General features: G+C 36.3%; 1 protein-coding gene across 2 annotated transcripts in view; it reads left to right on the forward strand.

The window, feature by feature from the left end:
• Hmgcr (HMG coenzyme A reductase) overlaps positions 1-26,894 on the forward strand; it is a 231,876-nt gene that overhangs the window by 202,256 nt on the left and 2,726 nt on the right. For both annotated transcript variants that reach the window (XM_083130762.1, XM_083130763.1), the window contains 13 exons: positions 151-238; positions 3,949-4,139; positions 5,133-5,239; positions 8,483-8,628; positions 9,863-9,988; positions 11,311-11,483; positions 13,809-14,047; positions 15,065-15,259; positions 17,722-17,963; positions 21,524-21,701; positions 22,432-22,538; positions 23,207-23,411; positions 24,960-25,134. In XM_083130762.1, coding sequence (XP_082986888.1) covers positions 151-238; positions 3,949-4,139; positions 5,133-5,239; positions 8,483-8,628; positions 9,863-9,988; positions 11,311-11,483; positions 13,809-14,047; positions 15,065-15,259; positions 17,722-17,963; positions 21,524-21,701; positions 22,432-22,538; positions 23,207-23,411; positions 24,960-25,134 — 2,172 coding nt within the window. The remainder of the gene's footprint in view (positions 1-150; positions 239-3,948; positions 4,140-5,132; positions 5,240-8,482; positions 8,629-9,862; positions 9,989-11,310; positions 11,484-13,808; positions 14,048-15,064; positions 15,260-17,721; positions 17,964-21,523; positions 21,702-22,431; positions 22,539-23,206; positions 23,412-24,959; positions 25,135-26,894) is intronic.

Genomic DNA, 26,894 nt, shown 5'->3' on the forward strand with positions numbered 1-26,894 from the left:
CAATTTTATCATGGCATCACTCATCCTCATCTTCGCGATTATGCAAAAATGGCAGAAAAGCGAAGTAAAATATACAAAATCAATAAATATATGTGATATGTAGCATTATCTTTTGCTGTGGCACTCAATCCTTTTACTTTTTCTTTTTAGGTATAGCTGGTCTCTTCACAGTCTTCTCAAGTTTTGTCTTCAGCTCCACTGTGATCAATTTTCTTCGAAGCGATATCTCAGATTTAAAGTAAGTTAATATCAAAAGAAATGGCTGCAAATAAGAGGTGTCGACTCACACTGATACATTACTGAAAGTTAGACGTTTTGTTGACAGTAAGTCGCAAAGTTCATGATTTCGACCTTAGCTTTGAATCATTGCATGATTTGTTTGCAGAAGCCATTGGGGTTGTGTGCAACGAAGGTTCTGGGATCGAGTCCTGAGCATTCTTGGATTTAGGGGAAGTGGGGAGCTAAGGCTCAGGGCCTCCTACTGATATTTGGAAAGTGGTGAAAATATATTTTAAAATGAAACAGAATATCTAATATTTTCTGTGTGGCGCAACAGCTGTTCGAGGGCCAGGGCATGTTTAAGCAGATTTTAAATGGGTGTTTTCTGGGTTGTTGAGACCCGAGTCCAATATTATTGCTTCCAATTGGTTTCCCAATTGTCCACCCAATGCTTCGTCAACACCAGGAATCGAACTCAAGGCAGAGCGCTAACCACACTGATGCATGGGAACTCGAACTCCTGATATTACTTTATCTAAAATAAATATCTGAAATTGTATATAGAATGGGTGGGGGTTCACAATATTGCTAGCCATGGGCCTCCACATATGTAAGTTGGGCCATTTACCGGTCTATCGTAGTATCCCTCATCACTTTCAAGTAATCGTCAGACATCCTTATCATGGCGATTAACGAAAAATGCAGAAAAGCAAAGCTAAGTAAGAGAACTTAAACAAATATAATTATTTTCGGTGTACCATAATGCAGATGATGTGGTTAGCACCATATTTTAACTGGCTTTACTCCTAACTATAGTGCCGATCTAATCCCAATAAATTATTTGTCAATGTAAGTAACCAAACAGTGCTCAGAACTTGTAAAACAAAACATTCATTTATGAACTACAGGTAATTGAAGAGCAAATTGTTTAAAAAATAGGTTGAAAATTAAAAAAGTTGTCCTTCTTTCTGGGTGCACTACAGAAAGTGAGTATAAGTTGCTGTAGCATTGTTATTGAATTAGATTGTAATTACACATTTAGGCGTTCACAATATCTTTTTGACAAGACCAAAAATTTTTAGAGGAAATTAAGGATGATATTACAGTTTACACTGATTTGCACAAACGCCAAGTGTAATCATCGGAAGTTATAACTGACAAATAATAGTTTTTCAACCCTATAGGGTTGAAAATGTATACATCAAATATTAACATTTCCATGACATAATGAAAGGGCAGCATCTGAAAAGGAAATGCCTACACAGTCCCTCAAAAGTCAAGTTTCTCAACAAGGGAGACATGCTCAATCACTTCCAAGACCCTTGTTATTAATTTAAGATCCTGAGTTACTATTAAATACTTACCATTCATGCAGGGGGATTGTGAAGGATTTTCAGGACTAAAATACATTCGCAATCAGCAGTCAGGGATCACCGGTTAACTCACTTACCCAGCTCACTGATCTTTGAAATTATGTCACCAACACCTTTTTTCACTTTTCAGAGAAATGCATCCTGACTTCCTTGTTATAGCCACTTTTCCTATTGAGTTAAACTTATTACCTTGTTATAAGAGGGAACTTAAATCAAGTGGTAGAAGGAAGAAGCTACATGAATCTTCTTAAGCATAAGTAGTTGACAGCTGCACAGGGCAGTGATGTCATTCATGCCAATAGTCATAAGGAAAGAGCAACCAGACAAGTACTAGAATTCTAATGAACATTATGACATTTAATGTTCTTTCTACTATCTGCACTGCTGTCCATGACACTGAATAAAAATTTGTAAGGTTGATTACTTATATGTGCCATCTTCTTGGTTGAAAAAATCCTCCAGGTTTTCCTGCACATCCACATGAAGACATTTTTTAAAAGGGTGAATCCTGAACATGCATAGTTCATGAAATTTGTGTTATTTTATCCATGTAGAAGTTATCTTCACAAGTGCATATTATTGTTGGTCATTCAAAATTTCAGAAGGTATGATCACAAATAAACGAACACGGTACATGAACTAAAAAGAAAAAGAATTGCAAAAATATACATTTTTAATGTTAATTTCTGTTTTTGTTTTTCATAATTTTGCATCACTTTTCTAACTCTTGGTTAATCATAATGGTGAGGATAAATGATGAATTGTTGAAATGTTGAGTTGGCGAAAACTTGATATCCATGCCTGAGCCGATCTCCATGGTGAAGTGGTTAGCACAACACACTACAGCCTGTACAATGCCAGGCTCCCACCGGGGTCGGATGCCATCCTGGGCATGGGTGTTCTTTGCGAGTGTCCCTTCATCAATTTCATCATATCATCACTCAACCTCATCTTTGCCAATAGCCAAAAGTGGCAGAAAATAAACTAACCAAATACAAAAAACAATAATAATAAACAAAAAAACATCCATTCCTGACTAGAGTTTGAAGGGGCTTTCCATAACGAGCTGGGTTCCTTATGAAACCTGTCAGAGTGCCATGTGTTAAATTACATATAGCATTGATAGTGGCATGCTCATATTTTTTTTTTTTTTGGGGGGGGGGGTTATATCTTTTTATTTTAATAGTAAGTTCTCTATTTGACCTCTTTTCATTCATTTCAAGTATTTTTTATGAATCCTGCAGGGTGTGTGTGACCAGTTCTTGAAATGCAAATTGTTAGGTGGGGGAATGTTCACTCAAACCTTGAGATTACCTGACAGTGCAACAGCTGAGAAATACTTTGTGTGCATACTTCCCCACTTCGATCACTGGTTGTGACTCCCACCACCTTGGGCACAGCAGAAACCATTGAATAATTGACAAGTATATAGGTTTCAAGATCAACTGTTGAGTATTGCCGAATATTTAAGAGAAACATGACAGAGCTCGAAGTGGAACGTGCTAGGTGGAGGTGTTTGCTAGAGCCTTAGAGGGCTAACTGAGGTTATGCCCCTGTGTTTAACATGGTGACAATGAGACAACTCTCTGGAGATTCTTTGTGTTAACTTTCCTAGCTGGAATGATATCATCCCTCCACGTCCCCCTCATTTCTTCAAGCACTGGAAGTTATGCTAATCACTACTTTTGGAATCAGTAAGTTACATTCTCTGGTTAACTTATGATTTCTTTCTTTCTTTCTTTCTTTCTTATTTTTTTAGTAGTAGTAGTACTAGTTCTGAATTTGGATTATTTTTGTACATTCACAATCATTTCTCTAATGAGGTACCTAATTTCCGAAAGTTTCTTTTTCAAAGATCAATGTTTTGGTTTGATTTTGTGTTTTAAGTCCACTTTGTGCACAGTAAGACTAATCGGGACTGGACCTACAGTTTAGAGTGGGATCCGAACCACTATGTGCCTCCACCAGGTATCGAACCCGGGACTCAAAGATCAATGTGTATGAATTATAAAATACATGTAGAAATTTTAGCGAAACATACAGGCGCGACCAGGACTCGAACCTGGTCTTTGGTATACCGTGCCATTGCTCTACCAACTGAGCTACCGAGCCAGCCCTTGCTTCACCTGATTTTACACTACTGCCATTTTACCTATGTGGAATTGGCAACGCTAGGGCTGGTTCGGTAGCTCTGTTGGTAAAGAAATGGCATAGTATGCCAGAGACACAGGTTTAAGTCCTGGTCGAGCCTGTTTTTTTTTTGCTAAAATTTTTACATAGTACATCTGTGTGTGCAAGATCGTAATATAAAATATATGCATTGCCTCTTATTAATTGAAATATCATTTTATTTTAGAGATGCTCTGTTCTTCTTCCTGCTGCTGATTGATCTTACGAAGGCATCCATGCTGGCACAGTTTGCATTAAGCTCTTCAAGTCAAGCAGAGGTGCAACAAAATATTGCTCGTGGTATGGCTGTGCTGGGACCTACTATCACATTAGATACCATTGTGGAAACTCTAGTCATAGGAGTAGGTACTTTGTCTGGTAAGTACTCGGACCTAAAGGTTCTAAGTTCTTAAAGGTTCGCATAACCATTTTTTTATAGATACAAAATAATCTAACACAGTTATTTTTAGTGGTTCTTATTTTATTTTATTTGCAATGTTTCGTTCTGGTTTCCCAGAACTTTTTCAAGCTACACCAAGATATACACACAATAACACTACACAACCTGGGAAACCAGAATGAAATGTCGCAGATAAAATAAAATAAGAACCACTAAAAATAACTGTGTTAGATTATTTTGCATCAAAGAATCTAATGATGTCTTATTTTCGATTTATGTTACCTCATTTACACACTATGAATTCATTTTTAGATTTGAATGTAGTATATCCATATTTGACTAAATTTGCTATTTCTATATATATAATTTTGTAGTGTCAAACATGTATTTCGTAAAATTAATTTTCCACATCATGATAACTCATTAATTAATAAATGAGAGTTCACCAAATAACTTATTCTCCACTGCACCATGAATCAGCATATTTTTTTCTTTTCTTTTATTATCAACTTTTTAAATATTTTATTATAATTTGTAGTGATATTGTAACTTGATGACACAACGATGTTATATTTGTATTTGAGTTTTTATTATTTAGTGTCACTTTTCTACAACTTTTGGCTAATCACGAAGATGGGGATGATTAGATGAAATTGATGAAGGGACACTCGCCAAGAATACCCATGCCCAGACTAGGATTTGAACCCTAGAACCACTTAACCCTTCTGACACTGAGTCATATGCTAATGTTGTGTTATTACTTATGTATTTTGAGTCAGTACTTCTTAAAATGTAACTTTTAATGAAATAACATATTAACAGTCATTTACATATTCAGTTACATGCCATCACAACTCTTCTGAGTTGTTGTGTTGTGGGGATTTTCAAACATACTTATGTGGAAGCATTATTTAAGTATCTTCTCTGTTAATATTTCATTCACTTCATACATTTTTGTCGTCTTTTGATAGGTGTTCGCCGACTTGAAGTTCTCTGCTGTTTTGCGTGTATGTCAGTGTTAGTCAATTATATTGTCTTCATGACATTTTATCCAGCCTGTTTGTCACTTATTCTTGAGGTAAGTTTAACCTTTAACCTAAATTCTCATTTTAACACATGATGTTAGTGGTCATTGTGGTAATGTTTATTGATATGAAGCTAAAAAGGCACATATTACGCCTTGGACAACACACAGCATGTTCTGCTTAGAGGGATTGAGAAATAAATGCTCACCATTTAAAAACAGAGGAATATATTGTTATGATCTTCATTTTACAAGATACAAACTCTCAGAGTTTATACACCAATAGTGAATACACGTGCATGCGCACCAATGTGTAATGCAGGAAAAAGCCTGGCACTATTCAGTAGAGCAACAGACACTTGATGTCTGCAGGGCAACTCAAGGAGCACACATATAGTTGCATTGACCATTTCCTAAATTCATAATTTGTGATGTGTGCAACTTACTCACTTTTATATAGATTAATTCGCATACGGCGAGGAAGAAACCAACGGTCAGCATGGGGAAGTGAATAGGCAGGCGTCTTTTTAACGTTTTAATTGTATATAAGTTTTTAGATTGAGAAGTTTTTACAGTGATGGTTTTAAACAAACAAGGTAATATGGGAGTAGTAAAGGTTTTAGAAAAAATTTCCAAATTCTGCCTTCACCTAAATTGTACCATTTCCTTTTTTCCTGACGTTTGAGATGATTTGACGTGGCTATGAAATATTTCTGGTAGCCGAGAAAAATAACCTGCAGAAGGGAACAGTTGTTCCCGAAACATCGTTTGAAATAATAGATACTCGCTACATGTAAGTACAAAAGTTTTGTATTTTTGATTAATTTATTGAGAATACGAATTAATCATTTCCCTAAACTCGGATAGTTTCTACATCAAGGTATGTAAAAAGGTGTGTTAATAAACCACTATTCACACTTCAAATTATCAATTATTTCTCGATCCCTCTAAACGGGAACATGCTCTATCTTACCCATGATATTTGTTATTTTTGTTAGGAATGAATTGAAACTTTTGTGTGCATGGCTGAGGGAAGGGGCAGATAATTGGACGCATCCTTCATCAATCAACTTGTTACAGTATTAGCCATTTTTCTTACGTTAGAAAAATTTAACTGATACCCATACTGACTCAATGATTCTCTTACCAATTTCCACCAATACTGATACCAATGCTTGGAAATTGTAACAATTAATATTTGTGTGTGATTCCACTCTGATCGTTAGCATCAATTTATCAGAGTTTTGTTTTAAAATATTAAATTACATCAAAGTATTAAAATGCTTGTTATGGAATCACAAAATACAGCTTTTTACATAATATTGATGCAAAATCAATGGAAACTTTGAATTTTGTGTAACTTCCAGGATAATTCGACTCTTTGAAAGCAGTGGCGATGCTACATAAAGGGCAACTAGGGCACTGCCCCACAACAATTTGAACATAAAAAGTTCATCTGAAGAGACAATCGGTATATACGCGTAAATATTTTTTTTGTTTTTTTCCCTCAACCCCTACGTTGCTGCAACCAGACTTACAGGGCATGCACCCTGTGCGAGGTTAATATATTTCTCCGTCCTGTTGGAGAGAGTCCAATTTCGGCTCTGCCCTGGAGACGTGACGTCACTGACTGATCCAAACATTTACAGCATAGGCAAGGGACGGTCCCCTCACAATGGAAAAGCGCAAAATTCGTAGCCGTCTCTGGGCAGTAAACGAGGTGCCCTGCCCATTCATGTTTGCCTCATTCACCGTTCAGTGTTTCCAACGCTTGGTAGGCAGTTCATTCGTTCTTCCAGCCTGCAGCAATAAGGTAGAAAAAAATCCCTCGAATGCTTTTCTTTGCGCTTGTTCCGGCGACCTGAAAAGTTGACAACACTTTTTATTGCACAAACTAGTCCCTCGTATTTTCAAAAAGATCCTCCTTTCCTCTTTTCTTCCCATTGTAATACGGATTTGGATTTGAGTTAGTGTGTGAGTTTGCGTTGCGTTCCGTCTGTGCGTATTGGTCGCTTATGAAATAATTAGTTTTTCGAGATTTTATAGTTACTGTACGTGTTTATTTATTTGTGTAATTGTGTCTGTGTTCCAGCAACTTGACATGCAGAATATCTTCGTAAGTATAAACGAACTTTTTGGGGGTACATGGCCAATGTAAAGTGTTGTAACTGAACTTAACGCTGCATCATCTTCCTACTAAGTCATTGATATTAGTGGATACTTGGTGAATATGACATTGAATCATGTAGAAACTTTAATATCTACGCCTTTCAATTCATTGACAATGGAAGAGAAACTGCAGTGTAACATTTTCCTAATCATTCCAGTATCTACCCAAAGTTTAGTTACTGCAAGCGACGTCAGTATTCGAGGTTTTTTTTTATTCATGTATTTTTGTTCCATATGTTGCTGATTTTTCGTATTCCTACGTAGTGAGTATTTAATGCTCTTTGGAGAGATATCTTGATCAGAATGTTAATTTTATTCCAAATTGTTCGAACAATTTACTTACTCCATATCAAGGAACTCCCCTCAAAAACCTTAAAGAGGAATATAGAGGCTAACTGCCCCCCTCCCCACCCAAAAGAAAAATGTGCCCTGCCTGACTGAAAAGGCACGCGCCGCCCCTGTTTGAAAGATTTGCATGGCATTTTTGCTGACTTTGGGAAAGAACAGAATGCCGGAAAAGTATCATCCAGTATCAGTAAATCAATTCCAACCAATACTTTCCTATACCGATACCGCTGGTAGTGGCCAATTCTGATATGTCAGCATTGGGATTGGCTCAACCCTAGTTTTTATTAAATTTTTAAACAAATCCATGTTGACTTGCTGCATCTTTATGTCCGAATTACCCATGAACAATTCGAAAAAATCATCTTGTGCAAAACAATGTATTAATGTTATATTGGCGAATTGAGAAACTTTTTAGATTGCATTAAATTAATTTATATATTACTCTTATTTTAGCTGACAATAACAATACGTACATTTTGTTGAGTATTTCTTGACAATAATATGGGAACATATTATGAGTTTTGCAATAGTCACTTTAATTGAACCTTCAGCAATGTTTAAAAATATTGTACGTTTTGATACCTAATGGAACAACAAATTTCGCAGTAGTTTGAACAAATGCTGAGGTAACAGTTTATCTGAGGATGCAGCGGAAAATCTGCGTAATATGACAGAGAATGATGAATGAATGAACGTAAGATCTCTGTTAATGTATATTTTTTTTTTACTGGATTGTGTGCACTTTTATGCAAGATTTGAGCATATGTATCTTTCCCCCAGTATTCTCGAAGTGGTGATGGACGCCATTCATGGCATGAAAAGGCTTTGGTTAGTTCTCTTCACGAGGAAGAACAGAAACCTAACCCAGTGGTCCAAAGAGTTAAGGTGATTATGTCTGCTGGATTGATGCTTGTTCATGCTCACAGGTCAGTACAGTTTGCCATTTTATTGCTACTTAACATTCATTCTATTAATGTTTTTTTATCCTTTTGGAGGAACACTAACTGCTAATACCACTTACTTGATATCATGGAAATCTAGATGAAGGGAACATCAAGCTGTTGTTTAAAAATAATATTTACAGTCATCTTCTAGAAGTGTCCTCATCTGATCTTTTCAGATATAATAACATTGATGTAATGGATAATTTCTTCTTCATTTTTATCCCATCCCCCCTCCATTGAAATTCTTTGTATGTAAGAACACAGTGTATTGGGAAGTTTACTTTTGTACAATTGTGTCCATATGCGAATGTAGTGTGTGTGTAATTTGCATATCACGTAGTAGAATGTTAACATATCTGATAACATATTCTATACTACCATGGATAGACACATCTGTAGTCAACAGAACAAAAATAAAATACAGTAAAATGAACAACATTTGATCAGGATTCTAGAATTCTCGTTGGTAGAAAAATCAGTTTTACTATTTCATATTGATCTAAGCACAGCATAATATTAGTATGTGTTCTTGTTAAAATAAACTACTATTATTTTATTTAATTGAGGTTTTCGTGTTTTGTTATAAAAAATAATTATCTTTTATGCTTACATCATCTTTTAAAATAGCTGTTTATTTGAGAACATAATATTTCTTCACTTTAGACTAATAATTTGAAAAAATGTCATGGGGCTGCAAATCTTGCAAACTTTTTACAGTGAAAGTAACAACGGTACCAAGGAAGATGAACCTGTAATATTTCTTGGACAATAGTTATGGAGGTATGGGAGAAAAACTGTAAAAAATTATAACTGCATTGTAATATTGAGAATTTTCTCAGAAAGAAACTTTGTAACCGTAAATAGAGAAAAGCATTTCCTGAATTTGCTTAGCAACCACACCTACGTGGCAAGTAAAAAAAGTTTGGGTGAAATGATAAACTTCAGCCATGACATCGTAAAGAAAGAAGGGTTGTTTTTAGAGTAAAGGTTGTGAACCTATTTGCATTTGTATTCTGTCTGATTCCCTGTCATGGATATTAGGTTGAAACGAAAATACATCCTACGTCAGTGGCACTATCAGCTTGCTAGATAGGAGATACAGTTTTTAAGGCAGTGTGTGTCTTTCATGCTGTGGTGAAACTGCATTTTTGTATTGCGTGTGCAGATGTGCAAGTAATAGCATTTTGCTCACTTCGTTTCTTGTATTAATTTTCAGCCGATGGCCATTTCGAACGGATCACGATGATATCCTGGACACAGAAACAAAAGGATCTCTTGTTTCAGAACACACAGTTGTCACCAATCGTACAGAAGAGACTGATGTTCATATGTATATTATGAAGTATGTACAGAATTATTAAGTTTTTGTTTTACAAAACAAGTTAAATATGTGTAAATTAAGAAGTAAATTAGTGTGCATAATGAAATTTGCTACTTTTAATACATTGAGTAATTGTCACTCTTATATGCAGTATGTAGTTAACTTTTTGTCGTGCTATTGATATTTATACAGTAATTAGAAAATCTCAAGGAACAAGGAAAAGCATACAGTAGAAAAAGCAGCAGAGTTAAATCCATCGCCAATTGAAAATTTCCTCAGAAAAACCTTGATCATCAAATAGCTGTCCCACAAAAGGGATTATATAAGGCCAAATCACACGGAACTGGATTTCCAGTAGGAATATCCTAGTTGGCACTGGACTGGATCATGGTCGCCATGCTGGCTGCTTGACTGGCTTTGACGACTAGGCCATATTCTAATTGCAACTGGCTTGCTCTCTTAGATTCTGTGGAACAGCCAGCAATCAGAGAGAAAGTTTGGTTATGTGAGGATAATCTGTGAGTTTGACAATGATTTATTTTGTCTGTGCTTTCCGAGTGTTGGTTGTTTTTGTTTGCTTCTCGATAAAAGAAAGATGATCGTGCATTTATGTTCAGTTTATTAATACTTAGGAATTTATCCAAAGTGATGAGATTTGTAGGTAATGAAAATCCTTATTATTACAAGTGTATTAAATGTTTCAAATCCTCTGAATCTCATGTGAATATGCATACCAGAGTTCATTAAAAAGCTTGTTCAGTATGCATTGATTACTGTATTTTCTTTTGAGCAAATTTATGGTCCATACTTTTCTTTTAATTATTTTAGTTTTTAATAACAGCAGTAGCTGTTCTCCTACAACATTCTTCAAGTCGCTCGTCCATCTTTTTTACCTTGTCTGCTAAGTGCAAAATGCCTTATGAGAACAAACTATAACCGACAATTACGGTAACATGTATTGTGTGAGGTGAAAACTATCAGCTGAGCCAGTACCACACAACTAGTCCAAGTCCAACTGGAAAATCCAGCAGGATATCCTAGCCTTGTGTGATTGAGGCATTAGTCTGCATTTAGTAGTCTGTAATGTAGAAATTAAAATTAGGACATTTGGGTTGAGTCCATACCACTTTGAACCGATACTCATAATGATGTCTATACTTTACCAATCTCCACCAATATTGATACGGGTGCTTGAAAATTATAATAATTAAAAGTTGTTCAAAATATAGATCTTTTTGTGCAGTTTTTGTTTGTGATCAGTTTCACCCTGTCTGGTAACTTCGTCTGGTAGTTTCCTGTATCTTACATGTACTGAACACATTTTCTTCTTTTTTGATTTGCAGATGGTTACCTGCAGTGAGCCCTGATCATGCTGTAATTTTAATACTTTTACTAGCATTGGCTGTAAAGTACATATTTTTTGAAGATAAGGAAGAACTTACAGAGCAACTGAAATTGACTGAGATGACAGAGTCAAGTGACGGAGCAGATATTTTCTTCTTTGATGGTAAACAAGGTGAGTTCTGCAACCAGTGAATATGCAAGTAACGGAAAAGTCGTTGCATTCTTTACTGACGTAATACGCATTGTAACAATACTGTTCTTTCCTTTGATTACAGTTACGCTGCTCAGTAACTTTTAAACACAAAATCATAATATTTATAAATGTGAAACAAACATTATTGATGTGAGCTGACCAGATTTTACAGAGAAAAGACAAGACAGCTCAGCTTATACTTTGCTGCACTTACCAACCTTTCAGTGGTTTCAATTCAGTCCCTGCAAAACCACACAGAGCACACAGATATCAGTAAGTTTAGGTTCCTAATATTTAAAGGAGGGAAATTTACATTTGCAAAAAGATTTTAAAAAAAGCAATAAAAAGTATTTTTATTTAAATTTTTTTTAGTATTTTTTAAGTCTGCTTTATGCACAGAAAGGCTAATCAGGACTGGACCTACAGTTTAAAGTGAGATCCAAACCACTATGTACCACCACCAAATAAGGAGTTTAGAAATGTTATCAACAATTTTTCATGTATATTGTGAGAGAAAAATTTTAACCTAGATGTTTTGGGTGCATTCTTGCACAATGTTAAAAACAACGGAAGTGTGATATGGTCCTCATATTAACCAAAAAACATCTTGACTGTATGATTTGTTACATTTTTCAGATAATAACAATGATAAAATCAAATTACTCACAAAATATTACATCTTTAACTTCTGGGTTAAAAACTGGCACAATGAAGCATCCTGAAGATGTCTCTTGGAGAACTGGGACCTAAAGGTGAAAACAGGTCCGAGAATGGGATCCTTCATTACAAATTAGATACATTTATGTGGTTATGAACAGAAATAAAGTAAAGTTAACTAGAAATTATACAGAATAGCCAAAGTAAAGAAAAGTATTACATGAAAAAATTTGGTAGACTATTTAAATCATCATCATCATTCTTCGCCATTTCCTGCCTCTGGCTGGTTGGTCGCCTTGGGCCTTAATTCCCACTCCTTGTGCATTATACGCTCTTACTGGCAGTCTTTCTGCGCCGATCCTCTTCATGTGTCCAAACCATCTCATCTGTGCCTGATCTATTCTGTCCTGAAGCTTCACCACTCCCACTGCCTGTTGGATCTCCTCATTCCTTATTCTGTTCCTTCTAGTCTTCCCCAATATTTAAGAATTTCACCTCCACTGCCTGCGTCTTTCTTTTGTCTCTTTCTGTCATTGTTCAAGTGTCTGCTCCCTACATAATTAGTGGTACATAGTATGTGTTATATATTACCTTCTTGCATTTCATAGGGACATCCCTGTTCCATATTATTCTTCAAACGCTTCAATAGAGTCCATTACCCATTTGTTCTCTTCTCTTTACCTCCTCATCTATTCTCCCACTTCTCTCAATTATACTTCCTAGATATTTGAAACTCTCCCCTACCCTCAACTCTTCTGTGTCCATCTTTATCCTTGGTACATTTCTGGCTCTGTTTCTTGTTGTTATTAGCACCTCACTCTTTTCTGCACTGAATTTCATTCTTGCTCTTCTAAATTCCTCATTCCAACTATCAAGCTTTTTTCTGTACTACTTCTTCACTGTTTCCTGACATTACTAAGTCATCAGACAACAACAGGGCCTTTATCTCTTCCTCTCCTATCTTCTTCCCCACCTCTTTGTTGATTACATCCATTGTAAGTATGAAGAGCAGTGGGGAAAGAGCACTTCCCTTTCCATTACTAATGCTGAACCACTCCGTTCTTTCCACTGGTGTATTTACAGCTCTGGTTGGCCTTGTATGTGCTCTGCACTCTACACACTATCTCTTCCCCGACTTCTTTCTCTCTTAGAGCCTTCCAAATCTTTGTTCTGTCCATGCTATCGTATGCCTTTTCTATATCTAGGAATGGCATAATCAAATCATTTCCATACTCTTAATGCCTTTCCTGTAATTGCCTTATGGTGAATATCAGATCTACTGTTGATCTGCCTTTTCTAAATCCATACTGTTCCTCTCTCATGTTCAATTCTGTTAATACAATGGAAATGTAATGATGCACATTTCAGTGGCCTTTGGGTAAACTTTTTAATAAAATGGGAAATATGCTAACATCTTTTCTGAAATCAGGAAGTTATTATGAGAGGAATTGTAAAGGTTGGAATTCCCCTGTAAATATTCACAGAATTTTTGTAATTAAATTTCTCAATGTCAAAATACTGTATTTTAAATACAAATTGTCATGTCAAGCCTAAACTCTCAATAGATAAATTAATTTATATTTTGTTCTTTTTTGAAAGATGGAACTTGATGTGGTTTTGTTTACTGAATTGCAACTTTATTTTCAGTCCACACACCAAATCTAGATATGGTTATTCGCCAACGATTTGCTGCCTCACCATCATTCTCCCTCGAAAGGTCTGTCGGGGTGGATCAAGGATGGGTGGAGGTTGGATTGGAGAGGGAGGATAAAGCTGTTCAGACTGAGGAAGTCAGTGATGTTGAAACAGCTGCCACTGACGTGGAGACTGCCACACCAAAAGTTGCTAGATCCCTTGAAAAGTGCATAGAAATACTGAATTCAGATGTACGTGTAACATTTATTATATTTGCATTTATTAATTCTGACTTATTTCCTCAACTTATATGTTTCAGAGTTTAAGAGTTCAATAGGAAATGTTGCATACAATGTGTGTCCCTACATATGGCTATTTCATTTTCAATCCATTCTGTAAGAGCCTTCAGTTGAATATTACAATCGGGCTGTTAATATTGTAGATGATATAAAATTTTAAGTTTCAGTTTATAATAGAGGTGGCCATTAATTTACTGATGTTGATAACCGATGTTCTACCAATCTGATATAAAATTACAAATGTTATTTAAAGAGCATGGACAGTTCATTAAACTCTTTATTACATCATGTGAGAACCAGATGGATGTAACTCCAATTTATAAATTTTACAAGAGAGAGGAAATAATGTATTCTTAGGAATGTGTCTGACTCTAAACATGACTGAATTTTACCCTTAAAGAGAAGACAAGGAGTTATATCAGTCTGACCCAAATAGAGCTCTTCAGAGGAGATACATTAAACAAAAATGAAATACTGTATTTTGGGGGTTACATTCCTCTGGTTCTTGCACAACAATTTAGTGTATGTAAGAGGTGACTGCAAAGAATTTGCATTTGCAATTGTAGTTTAGAAAATCAGGATATATAAATTATACTTTATATTCATAAAGTTAACAAAAAGAAGAGAATATTTGCAGTAAATTACAGGCTATTTATAGATATATCAGATCTATAAAATTATTGGTAATTTTACCAATAAACTGATGCACCTATATGACTATATCAGCTGATACTGATAGATTACTGATTAATCTGTCCCATGTGTGTGGTGTATTATTTATTATCTATGGGTTGCTAGTCTGTTACTAATCACATTTAGAACTAAACACACTGGGTTTAATGTTGCCTACATAATAATAAAGATCCTGAATAAATAATTTAATACTTGTCAACTACATTGCATGTATGTAACTTACTATAAACAATAACGGTATACTGCTAACAATATTTATTATTCATCTTATTTTAGGTGGGCGCCAGTATGCTATCAGATGAAGAAGTAATTCAACTGGTTAACAGGAAGCATATTCATGCATATCAGCTTGAAAAGGCAGTTGACAATCCAGTACGAGGAGTAGGGATTCGAAGAAAAATCATTGGATTTGCAGGAAAATTTACTGATTGCCTTGTTAATCTACCATACCAAAATTACGATTACAGCAAGGTAATTATTTCCTGAGGTCATAGTACACAGTTATGAAAAGCATATATAAACATTCAGTACAATCCAGTTGAACAGCAGAAACAATAAATTAATGCAGATGTCTTCCAGTTATATCTCGATAACATTTAGGCAAAGCAGTAAAACATAATAGAAAACTAATTATAGTTTTTTGTAAACATATCCATTTCAGTTATTTACAAATGTATTGCTTGCCATTTTTCTGTATTATTATTATTATTATTATTATTATTATTATTATTATTATTAAAGGATAATGTGAATTAATTGTAGAAATTAGAAATTGGACGTGGTGTGCTCAGCGTGAAGTAACAATAAAAAAAAATATTACTATTAGAGGTATAATATAGGCTCTTGTTGGAAACTATATATTGAAATGTAAATATGTTGCTCTCACTATATTATTCTACATCTAACATATTTTATCTGTGTAATTGGCTCCTTTTTTGCTTGACTTAGTGCTTTATTAGATTTCATACTGTGCTGAGCTCTTAGCACATTCTGTATTCAGTTTGTGTCAAGTACTGATATGCTGCAGTTGCCTCCTGCTATTTCTCTACTAATAATTGCCATCTTGCATGTTTGAATAAGTTATATTTTATATGTACAAGGGTCGTTCAAGGTTGACCGGGATTTTCGTACGTAAAAAATCTATGAATAGCCGGATCATGATGAAACGTGCAGGTGACATAATGTATTCCTTCGCGAGTAACTAGCGCCCGGCATGACGTATTTCGCGCATGCGCAGCAGTTGCAGCGAACATGGCGGCAAGCAGTGTGTTTGTGGCTGTGGAGCAGAGGTGTTTAATCAAATTTCTCGTGAAGGAGAAAGTGAAACCAGCTGAGATTTTCAGACGATTGCAAGCACAGTATGGTGAACAAATGATGTCGCGGACAAGAGTGTACGAATGATGTGAGCAGTTTCGCGAAGGACGGGAGATGGTGACAAATGAAGTGCATGGATACATTCACCCGACTGCAGTCACACCAGTGAGCACGTGTTGAGCAAATGATTCTTGAGAACCGGCGAGTAACAGTGCGAGATATTGCTGCCGAGGTGAATATCAGTGTCAGGAGTGTTGAGACAATCATTCACGACCACTTACGCTTCCGCAAAATCTGTGCAAGGTGGGTTCTCCGCCAGCTGACATTCGATCAGAAGTGGACACGCAGGATGGTCTGTGAACAGCTTCTGAATCGGGTTCAAGCAGAAGGTGATGAATTGTTGCAATCCATCATCACGTGTGATGAAACATGCTTGCACAATTCAACCCCAGAGACCAAAAGACGCAGCATGGAGTGTCGGCTTAAAAGTTCCCCGCCCCCCAAGAAAAGCAAAACGCAGCCGTCCGCTGGAATGATCATGGCAAGTGTATTCTGGGACATGAAGGGCGTTATCCATGTGGATTTTCTGGACAAAGGGAGCACGATTAATGCCCAGTATTACTCCACATTGTTGAGTGGTGCTGTACGAAAGTCCATTCGCAAGAAAAGACCTGGGATGTTGTCTGGAAATATTATTCTTCTCCATGACAATGCCCGCCCTCACACGGCCAATGTGCCAACAACAACTCTGGCCGACATGCGCTGGGAAGTTCTGCCCCATCCCCCCTGCAGTCCGGATTTAGCCTCCAGTGATTATCATTTGTTTGCACCCCTTAAAGACCATCTGGGAGGAAACAAATTCACGACAGACGAAGCACTGCGGAGCGATGTCCTCCAGTCGCTACGACAACAACCAAGTTCTTTCTACGCCAAAGGAATTCGGGAGCTGCCAGAACGATGGCAACGGTGCCTCGGCGCGCACGGAGAATACTTTGAAAAACTGACATAGTTTGGTGTTTCTACTGCTACCTATTTCCTCTGCAGAAATAAAAGTCCCGGTCAACCTTGAACGACCCTTGTATATAACAAAAAATTCATTCAATATTTTATTAACAAATATATCCTTAACAAACATGCAGGACCATCACATCAGTGGTGAATTATTATTAGAGAATCACAGAAGATAAATGCAGTTCTAGTAATTAAACTGAAAAGTAAGTTTTTATTGCATTTTTATTGCTAACAAAATAAAAAATTAATTATTACACTCAAGATATTAAAATATAAGGAAAAAAAGCATATGCAATAAAGTAAGACAAGATGAGGAAGAAATATCAAAAGTAGCCTGTGGCCAGCTTAATACCCGATTGTGCATCCTTCTTCTTTTCATCTGGTGAAGACTGTTTGAAACTGTCAAAATGTGTAAACAAATATAATTTGCTAGAAACGCCAACAACACACACGGAGTGCTCTGATACATTTTTATTATTTGTTAACGATTTACAAGACTGAAAATAGACCATGTTAATAAATTGAATAGCCACATGTCTAAGTATAAACAACTATTGTACATATTGTAATAAATAATTAATTAAATATTGTTATTATTTTAATTTTAGGTAATGGGTGCTTGCTGTGAGAATGTAATTGGCTATATGCCTGTTCCTGTTGGTGTGGCAGGTCCACTTTCATTGGATGGAAAGCAGTACTATGTTCCCATGGCAACCACTGAAGGCTGCTTAGTTGCAAGTACAAACAGAGGTTGCCGTGCTGTTATGACTTCAGGTGTGAAGAGTCGCATAGTGGCTGATGGTATGACTCGAGGACCAGTTGTCCGGTTCCCAACTGCCACAAGGGCCAGGTATGCAGCTTCTTTTTGTTTTCTTATTTACGTACATACATGTAACTGCTTCGCCACTAAAATGATAACTTTGATTTTATGTTACTGGATGAGTAATATTTTTCCTATATTGTAAGATGCAAACTTGTATTACACATTTCAGTGTCCTGACATTAAAAATTTTCAAATGTGAAAAAAAAAAAATGTGGTAAATTTCTCGTAAGGGACAGACAGCTGAAATATGATAGTTCATTTAATTTTAATATTCGTACTTACGTATTCTGCATTGAGAAACATTGTTGAAGGTGGCATTTCGCTTATTTCACGGAAATAAGCTCTATTTGCGACATATCGAGTAAGTTTTCTTCGTTTCTTTTTGCCTTCGGTAACACACAAAATGGCGGTCACAGTTTCACTACCGTACTCGGCATGCAGTGTTTCCACCCCACTGCACCCAAAAATACCTACATAGCCCCACAAACCATTGACGCATAGCCCCACGAACCATTTCCGGTAAGGTTAGGTTAGGTAGGGTCATGTATAGGTTACAATAGTTAAAAATTTGTTTCCAAAAAAATATGCGTAGCCACACACACCAATAGCCCCATGAACCATTGACACATAGCCCCATGAACCATTGACACATAGCTCCCCCAAACCATTTGCGGAAACGTACCTTCTTCAGTTACAAAAACACATGTTTGGAAACACTGACCTGGATTACGTCATCACACACAGGCTACATCCACCTGGAAGTAAATGGATGCAAGAGCTTTCATACATCGGTCACACATTTATATCGAAAAATATATGATTTACCGGCAAAATTCAATGAACGATGCGAGAAAACACTTCCCCGAACTTCCAGAAGTATAAAGAAACTGCATTTGTTAAGTAATTTCTCCTGTAAATTTGATGAAATCTGTCTGTCCCTTACGTGAAATTTACCAAAAATGCAAAACCTGGGAATAATTCCACTTCACTTAAGTGCATTCTTCTAGAAAATATAAAATCCAGGCACATCCAGCGATGATTGATTGGTTGTTTGATTGATTGGTTCAGTTTAGTTTTTATTTGCGAAGATGAGGATGATTAGTGATAGCATGAGATGTCTGAAGGGACAATCACAAACATATAGGGACAACACATGCCCCACAGAGCATCATCCTGGCTGCAGGTCCAGGGTGTACTTTGTGGAAGAGAAGTTGACATTTGGGTGCCTATAGAAAGGGTCACCCCAGGCTTGATTGTAGGTCTTGGGCATTCTGTGCTAATGCTCTGCCACTGAGCTACAAGGCAAACCCCAGTCGAATCAGCGTACAAGTTTTCCCTCACTTGTAATCATGGTATCAGTGAAATCTCGGATATACCATTTCCATTTATAAATGCCGAGACAACCTTTACGCAATCTATTTTTCCATTGATGATAAATCTCACACTTTACGTTGTTAACCTGGTTTCTATGACTGATTGAAAATATTCAATTGGTTGTAAAAGTATAAAGAACAAAATATTGTTACATTGACAGTTACCATACCTTAGATGTAATCAGCAAAATTCATAAACAAGTGAAGTAGTGTTTTTTTTTCAAAGCAAGTTGCTATAAATTATGGTAGTATTAAAATACTGAGTAGGGGAACCCAGGGCAGAACAGAACACTAATTATTGAAAAGGCTGTAGAAAAGTATATATTACACAAAATGGCTACAAATTACGGTACATATACTTTGAACATTGACAGTCATAAAAATATAACTTAGAAAGAAGGAGATGTTACACACACAAAGAAAAACTGGAAAAAATGATCAAATTTAAATCAGTCCATTCTGCCCTGCCTCTGGGGCACAATGGACCCCCTTTTCTCAGTACTTGAAATGTAATATAATTGTTGAACATTTATCTATATATGATATTGTATGATAATTATGTAACCTCCTCACATTCAAAGTAATTTTTATTGTGTGCAAATTACACAAACTAAGATTGTTTCATTATCACTATCAATTCCTGCACATGGCCTACTTATGGCAGCTTGCTCAGGAAACTCATCCTTTGATGGACTTCGAGTAAAAAGTCATTGTTTCATCTTCACTTGATGACTCTGTTGTTTTCCTTGCCGATAGTCTGAATTTAATTGTCGACCAATGCAATAACATAACAACATGGGGCAGAATGGATCCCTAGCCCATTCCGCCCCATCCTACATTGTTACACTACATGAGATTATGACAGGAAATGCCGGGAAATTATGCAATAGTAAATATGCAACATTGTAGTTTAAAGTATATCTTTCACATCCACACCAGGGAAGACATGAAGTAATTTGTCTTCCTTCAAAGTCGAGATGTGCAAAATAAGTTACAAAACAAAATAAAAATCTCCCCAAAACATTGTTGACACGACACTGGTCACTCAATATCAACATCAGTATCAATATGTTTATTCATCCTTAAGCATTACAATAATGCAATAGATGTTGTTATTGGTACAAATATAAAACATAATACAAGCATAGCATAAACAAGCCTACATAAATAATAAATACGTAGGATGAGTATGGAGAGGACAGTATTACACATATTAAGAGTTCTAGAAATTTAAATCATCTTTTGAGTGCAGAATAAAATCATCTATTGAGTAGAAAACATTTTCTCTTAGCCGGTCTTGCAGAACCTTTCTAAATTTTTCAAGAGGTGCGTAGTGAGCTGTCCCTGGCAGCTGGTTGAAGAGTTTATTCCCATGTGTTTGTAATTATTTTGTACTTTGCTTAGTCTGGTTGATGATGTGTCCAACTTATAACTGAATCTTGCGTTGTGTCTGTGTACAGAGTGTCTTATGTTGAATTTATGAATATTTTCTTTGATAAACATTAGACAGCTAAATAAATATGTATAGGCATGAGACAGTCATTATTTTTTTTTTCTTGAAAAGAGGTTTGCATGAAACAGATTGGTTGAATATTCCAGCCATATTTCGTACTGCTTTTTTCTGCCAAATGAATACATTGCCAGCAGTTGACGAGTTACCCCATAATAAAACCCCATATGTTAAATGGCCATGAAAAAAGGTGTAATAAGATTGTACCAATAACTTTTCTGTTATGCAGGATCTACATTTATTTAATAAGATGACGACTCTGGCCACAAGGCATGAACTACCTCTCAACACCTCACTATGGATAGTTGATTAGTTCAAGAGAATCTCACTAATTTGTACCCCCTTACAGAGATGGGAGGGGGTTCCATTCTGCACCTTGGTTCCATTCCACCCCTGGTTCCCCTACATGTTTTGGGAAATGATAGACACTGTAATAAAGAGATACAAAGAGTGCAGGCTGGCAGACAACAAGAGCATGCCTAGTAACATTCGGCAAACCAAAAACAATAGAAGCATGCCAAGTAACAGTGTGGCAACTTCAAATGAGGATGCTGGCAGTGACCACAAATTTTAATAGAATAATAACAAAAAACAGTTGGATGGATCAGTGATCACATGAGCTCTTTTATATCTAAAATTATGAGATAAAATAAATAAAGTAAAGTATGTAGCATGTAATAATGTGGATTCATATTCTGTTACAGTGAAGCAATGATATGGATGCAGGATGCAGCCAATTTTGAGAAGATGAAAGAAAGTTTTGACTCCACAAGCAGATATGCACGCTTGCAGAAACTGCATGTTCGCATAGCTGGGCGTCACCTCTTCATCAGATTTGTTGCAAAAACTGGAGATGCAATGGGAATGAATATGTTGTCAAAGGTAATATAGATTTTTTTATGAAATCTCAATATACAATTGCAATACCAGTTTGGAAAGTTCTGTGTGAAATTCTTCTGGTCTGTAACCATTTCAAATCTCTCTATATTTAACGTGCTTTCTAGTAGATATGTGCTCAATATAATTTTATGTATTTACTTGATTGTATATGTTGAACATCGAGTGTCTGTGTTAAAATTTGACCACAAATAATTACTCTGTTAATACTTGACAACAAATGATGATCACTTTTCAGGAATTTATTGCTGTAAATTACTGGAAAAAAAAGAAAAGTTTTACATGAATTATGGTTATTACTTGTTACTTTACTCCGTTGCCCTCTGGCTTTATGGTCAAGAAAGACATTTGTATCCTTTGCTAAATATGTTTGTTATATATTCAAGACATGGAATTATTATGGATTGTTTTAAAAAAATAATAAAAACAATATGATTGGACTTTGAAGGTCAAACCAGCCATCTGGATGATAGACACAAAAAATAAAACTGTAATACTAAAAGTATTTGTAATAAATGAATGTGGTCGGCCACATTCTCAAAGGAGACGTAAGTCATCCTCTGAATGTCAAGTGGGGTTTTGACCTTGTTTTTTTGTGTTTGATTCTCTCCACATTATAAACTGTGAAAGATTTTTAAAGTATGTTTAATGAATACATGAATTTAGTATGTTTTGTAATGATGCATTTCTAGAGCATTGTCGTAATTTTTTTCAGGGAACTGAAATATCATTGCAGTATGTGCAGGAGACTTTCCAAGACATGGAAATTCTGAGTCTGAGTGGAAATTTCTGTACAGACAAGAAACCAGCTGCAGTGAATTGGTGAGTTTGTAACATTTTTCGCTGAAGAAGAAAACACTGTTAGGCTGTGAAAATGTAACAAAAATCTATGTAGTGAAAATGGATTACATTATTATGGCTACTCCATTGGTAGTGGTCAATATAGGCAATAAAAAAAGAATAGTACTGTCAGAACTTTAATAAAAACAAGCAACAGTTAGTATGCTATAAAAATACACTGAATTATCCCTGACCCCTTCTCTCGGTATTAATACATGTGTCCTGAATTTGTAAATTTCTAATACAGTTTTTATAGACAAAGCTTGTATCTCATTTCACAAGCATTGATCAAGAAGATAATTGATGTATTCTATGATACATTTTTCATTTTACATCAACATGGTACCACCTTTGGTATTTTTGATATTTTGCATCACTTTCCTTCCACTTTTGGCTAATCACGATGATAAGGATGAGTGATGATTAGATGAAACTGATGAAGGGACACTCGAAAAGCCAGGCCAGGACTCGAACCTTGGAAGATTGAAAGTTGCCACTTAATGCAATTGGCCGTGAGTGCACTAAGGTGCAAGTTATCAGTTTTGGTACCTTATTGATAGTAATAAGAACATCATATTATAGGCTTAGCTATATAAATTTTCCTTTTTTTATTTCCTTCCTCTGACACGGTGATATTATTTTGATTTCAGGATTGAAGGCAGAGGGAAGTCGGTTGTATGTGAGGCTGTTATTCCAGAGAAGATTGTAACTGGAGTGCTGAAAACCTCAGTACATGCACTGGTGGATGTTAACATAACTAAAAACCTCATGGGGTCGGCTATTGCAGGCAGTATAGGTGGCTTCAATGCCCATGCTGCAAATCTAGTAACAGCCATTTACATTGCTACAGGACAGGTAAGCTGTTAATTTCAGACCATGATTAGACACTAATGTCAATTACTACTATTAAAATTGTTAATTTCTTAGCAGTTAGAAAATAAATGAAATAATCTACGGTAGTGTGTTGCTTCAATGAAAATATATATGGAAGTAAACATTGCTAAACCTTTTCAAATTTAGAAGTGCTGTAAGTACAATAATCTTCTCTGTTTGCATCATCAGTGACTGAATGATTCATATCACAAGGTGATCATATCTGTTCATTGGGAACTGGCCAGTCAGCTGATTTTGTCAATTTATTAAAGAAGTGAACATATAGCAATGAGTTTGAGTTTTTGTTAAAAGTCCACTTTATGCACAAAAAGGCTAATCGGGACTGGACCTCCAGTTTAAAGTGGGATCTGAACCCCACCAGATATCAAACCTGGGATCCCTTGATTACAAGGTGACGATGTTACATATAGCAATATTTTTTTTTTAGAAATTTATATTGTCACTTTCTAAATATCAGTAATATTTTATTGCTATTGCTTTCCTACATCTTCACAGTAATTTAAAAATTTCACAATCAGCAAAATGCAGTTTCACTTAACAATACTATTACATTGCTCACATGGTCTTTTTACAAGAGACTTCTAATAATATGAAGAATAAATAGTTGTTATTACTTCTGATGATACAGCACATCTAAGCAAATATCTCTTCTATTTGGATTTGGAACTCAAATGCAGAATATCGGGCATGAACCAAGTTGATTAGTATGGGCAGTACATTATGCTCACAGGAATCAAAAAACTATATATGAATGTTTACTTCAGTTTAGTGGCTGTCTTTTTTAATTGTTTATTTTTCTTAGCCTATATTTGAAATTTGTATGTAGTGTTAGTTACATCATCTGCTTCCCTGATGCTATAGTGGTAATTTCGATCCCTTGTAATGAAGGGGTCCTGGGTTCAATACCCGGTAGAGGTTGTTTATGCAGAAATAAGCTAATTGGGACTGGGCTTACAGTTTAAAGTGGAATCCTGAGCACTATGAGCCTCCACAGGGAACCAGGAACCCAGTGGAGATACATATTTGTTTGGATCCCATTTAAAACCATAGGTTGAGTCCTGATTAGCCTATCTGTGCATCAAGTGGACTAGAAACAAACTCATCAACTTTGATTTGTAGTGCTACAGCAAGTTTTGGGTGGGTTTTTGATTATAATTTGTACATTTTGAAAACATTCTTACATGTCTGTTGCAACACAGATAAGAATACACAAACCATGACTGAATTAACACAGCAAAGGGATACTAAGCATTTTTTAAAAAAAGAATCCTGCCCAATATGCTTCAATTGTTAAACTTGTTAATGCATTCATTTTGAAAAATCTGTGTGATGAAAATTGTTTTTTAGATTTTCTACAGGACAAGATGGAACCAAAAGTTCATTCAAAGTACTTGCAGAAATTTTGAAAAGAAGAAAAACATGCATCAAATAATATACAAAAGTCTCATTTCTGCTATGTATGTCTGTCTCAGAAGTATGTGCTGAGTATCTTTTCGTGTATTTTTCTAGGACCCTGCCCAGAATGTGGGAAGCAGTAACTGCATGACATTGATGGAACCTTGGGGGGAGGATGGAAGGGACCTGTATGTGTCCTGCACTATGCCATCAATAGAAATTGGAACTGTTGGAGGTGGTACCGTTCTTCCACCACAAGCCTCTTGCCTGGAGATGTTGGGTGTACGAGGTAAAGCTTTGTTCTTTATTTTACGAGGTGTGGCTAGAAAAAAACCGGACTGTTGCTACAAAATATTTTTTTCGTTATTTTGTACAATACGAACATTATCCCCTTCAAAGTACTCCCCTGCACTATCGATACACCGCTCCATACGAATCTTCCATTGCTGGAAGCAGTGCTGGAAATTATTTTCTGAAACCATGTTCATGACCTCCGTCGCTTTTGTTTTCACAGATTCTACGGTCGTAAATCTGGTTCCTTTCAGTGGTGATTTGACCTTTGGAACTAAAAAAAAAAAAAAAGTCGCACGGAGCAAGATCCGGCGAATAGGATGGATATTCTTACACTGGGATTCCACACATGGCCAAAAAAGCCTTGACTGACAATGCCGTGTGGACAGGAGCATTGTCCTGATGAAGAATCCATGACTTGCTTTTCCACAAATCAGGTCGTCATCTTCTAACTCGCTCATGAAGGCTCGTCAGCACCGTAATGAAATAATGTTGGTAAAGGCGGTCAGGGGCGTGATGCTGATCACATCACCCCCACTCACGACCGGATCAAGAAAGTGTGGGGCGTTACCCCCACACCCCCTATACGCCTTCATGGCGTGGTGCTATGCACAGGGGAACACTTTACCTTTTACCTTTTTGACAGTTTGACCTTTGGGTACCCAATTCGAATCAATTCACCAACATTTGCAATGTTTAATTCCGTTTTTGATGTGCAAGGCCGTCCAGGATGCGAGTCGTCTGAGATCACTTCTCATCCCCCTTTAAACATTTGAAACCACTCAAACAATTGAGTGCGTGATAAACACTCATCTCCGTACACTTCCTTCAACAAAACATAAGTTTCTGTGGTGGATTTTCCGAGTTTCATACGAAACTTCACATTGATACGCTGTTCCACTTTCACACTTAACTTTTTTTTCCGACGGGGCACAGATGTACGGTTCACTTCGTCCACAAGCTACAGCGGAACTAAGCGCTGGGCACCCTGGGCAATCACACAATCGATAGGCAGGATATCACGTTATACAATCATGCACCGCTTGACCTTGACGTGATTACCGTTTGTCGACAGCAACATCAATCCGGTATCTTTTTAGCCACACCTCGTATATTTAGAATTTTTTAAAAAAGAATCAGTTGCTAGTGCAGGAAGTGCTCATAATTTCTTAATATAATCAATTAATTGTAGACATATGGAAATTGTAATTCTGATTGAAGCATCTAATTAACACAAGCTAACAAAAACAGCTATTTGTGTGTCCCGACACAAAAAGAAAATAGAGTTAAATAGGTTATTGGGAGTCTTGTTCTATTTATAATAATAGTGCATTGTTAATTCGTGCTGAGTATAGTATTTACCAGATAGAGCATGACTACACATTTAAATTATCTATTATATTTGATCAGTTCACCACCAATGGTAGCAGGGAATTTTGTGTAGCCCTATATTTAGGAATCTCGTAAGCAATAGTTGTCAGAAATAGTCAGTATCAATTGTCGATGAGAGCATTTTCTGTATAAATACACATCAGCATCTGTATAGGCATAGCCCCTAATTATATTTATGTGTACCATTCAGTTGTTTGCTCCTTAGGGTAAAAACACAGTGAAGCACATCACACATCGCCAGAAACTCGCGAGGACAAGTTTCCGGTAATTCAAAACCATGGAGTTAAATGGGGAAAAACATAGTGGGGTCCCGCTCATCACTTCCTTGTTTCAAGTGGAAGGCTCTGTGATGGGGTCCACTCAAGG

The sequence above is a fragment of the Lepisma saccharinum genome, chromosome 11 (assembly GCF_977018435.1).
Source record: "Lepisma saccharinum chromosome 11, izLepSacc3.1, whole genome shotgun sequence".
In the NCBI taxonomy this organism is placed as follows: Eukaryota; Metazoa; Arthropoda; class Insecta; order Zygentoma; family Lepismatidae; genus Lepisma; species Lepisma saccharinum.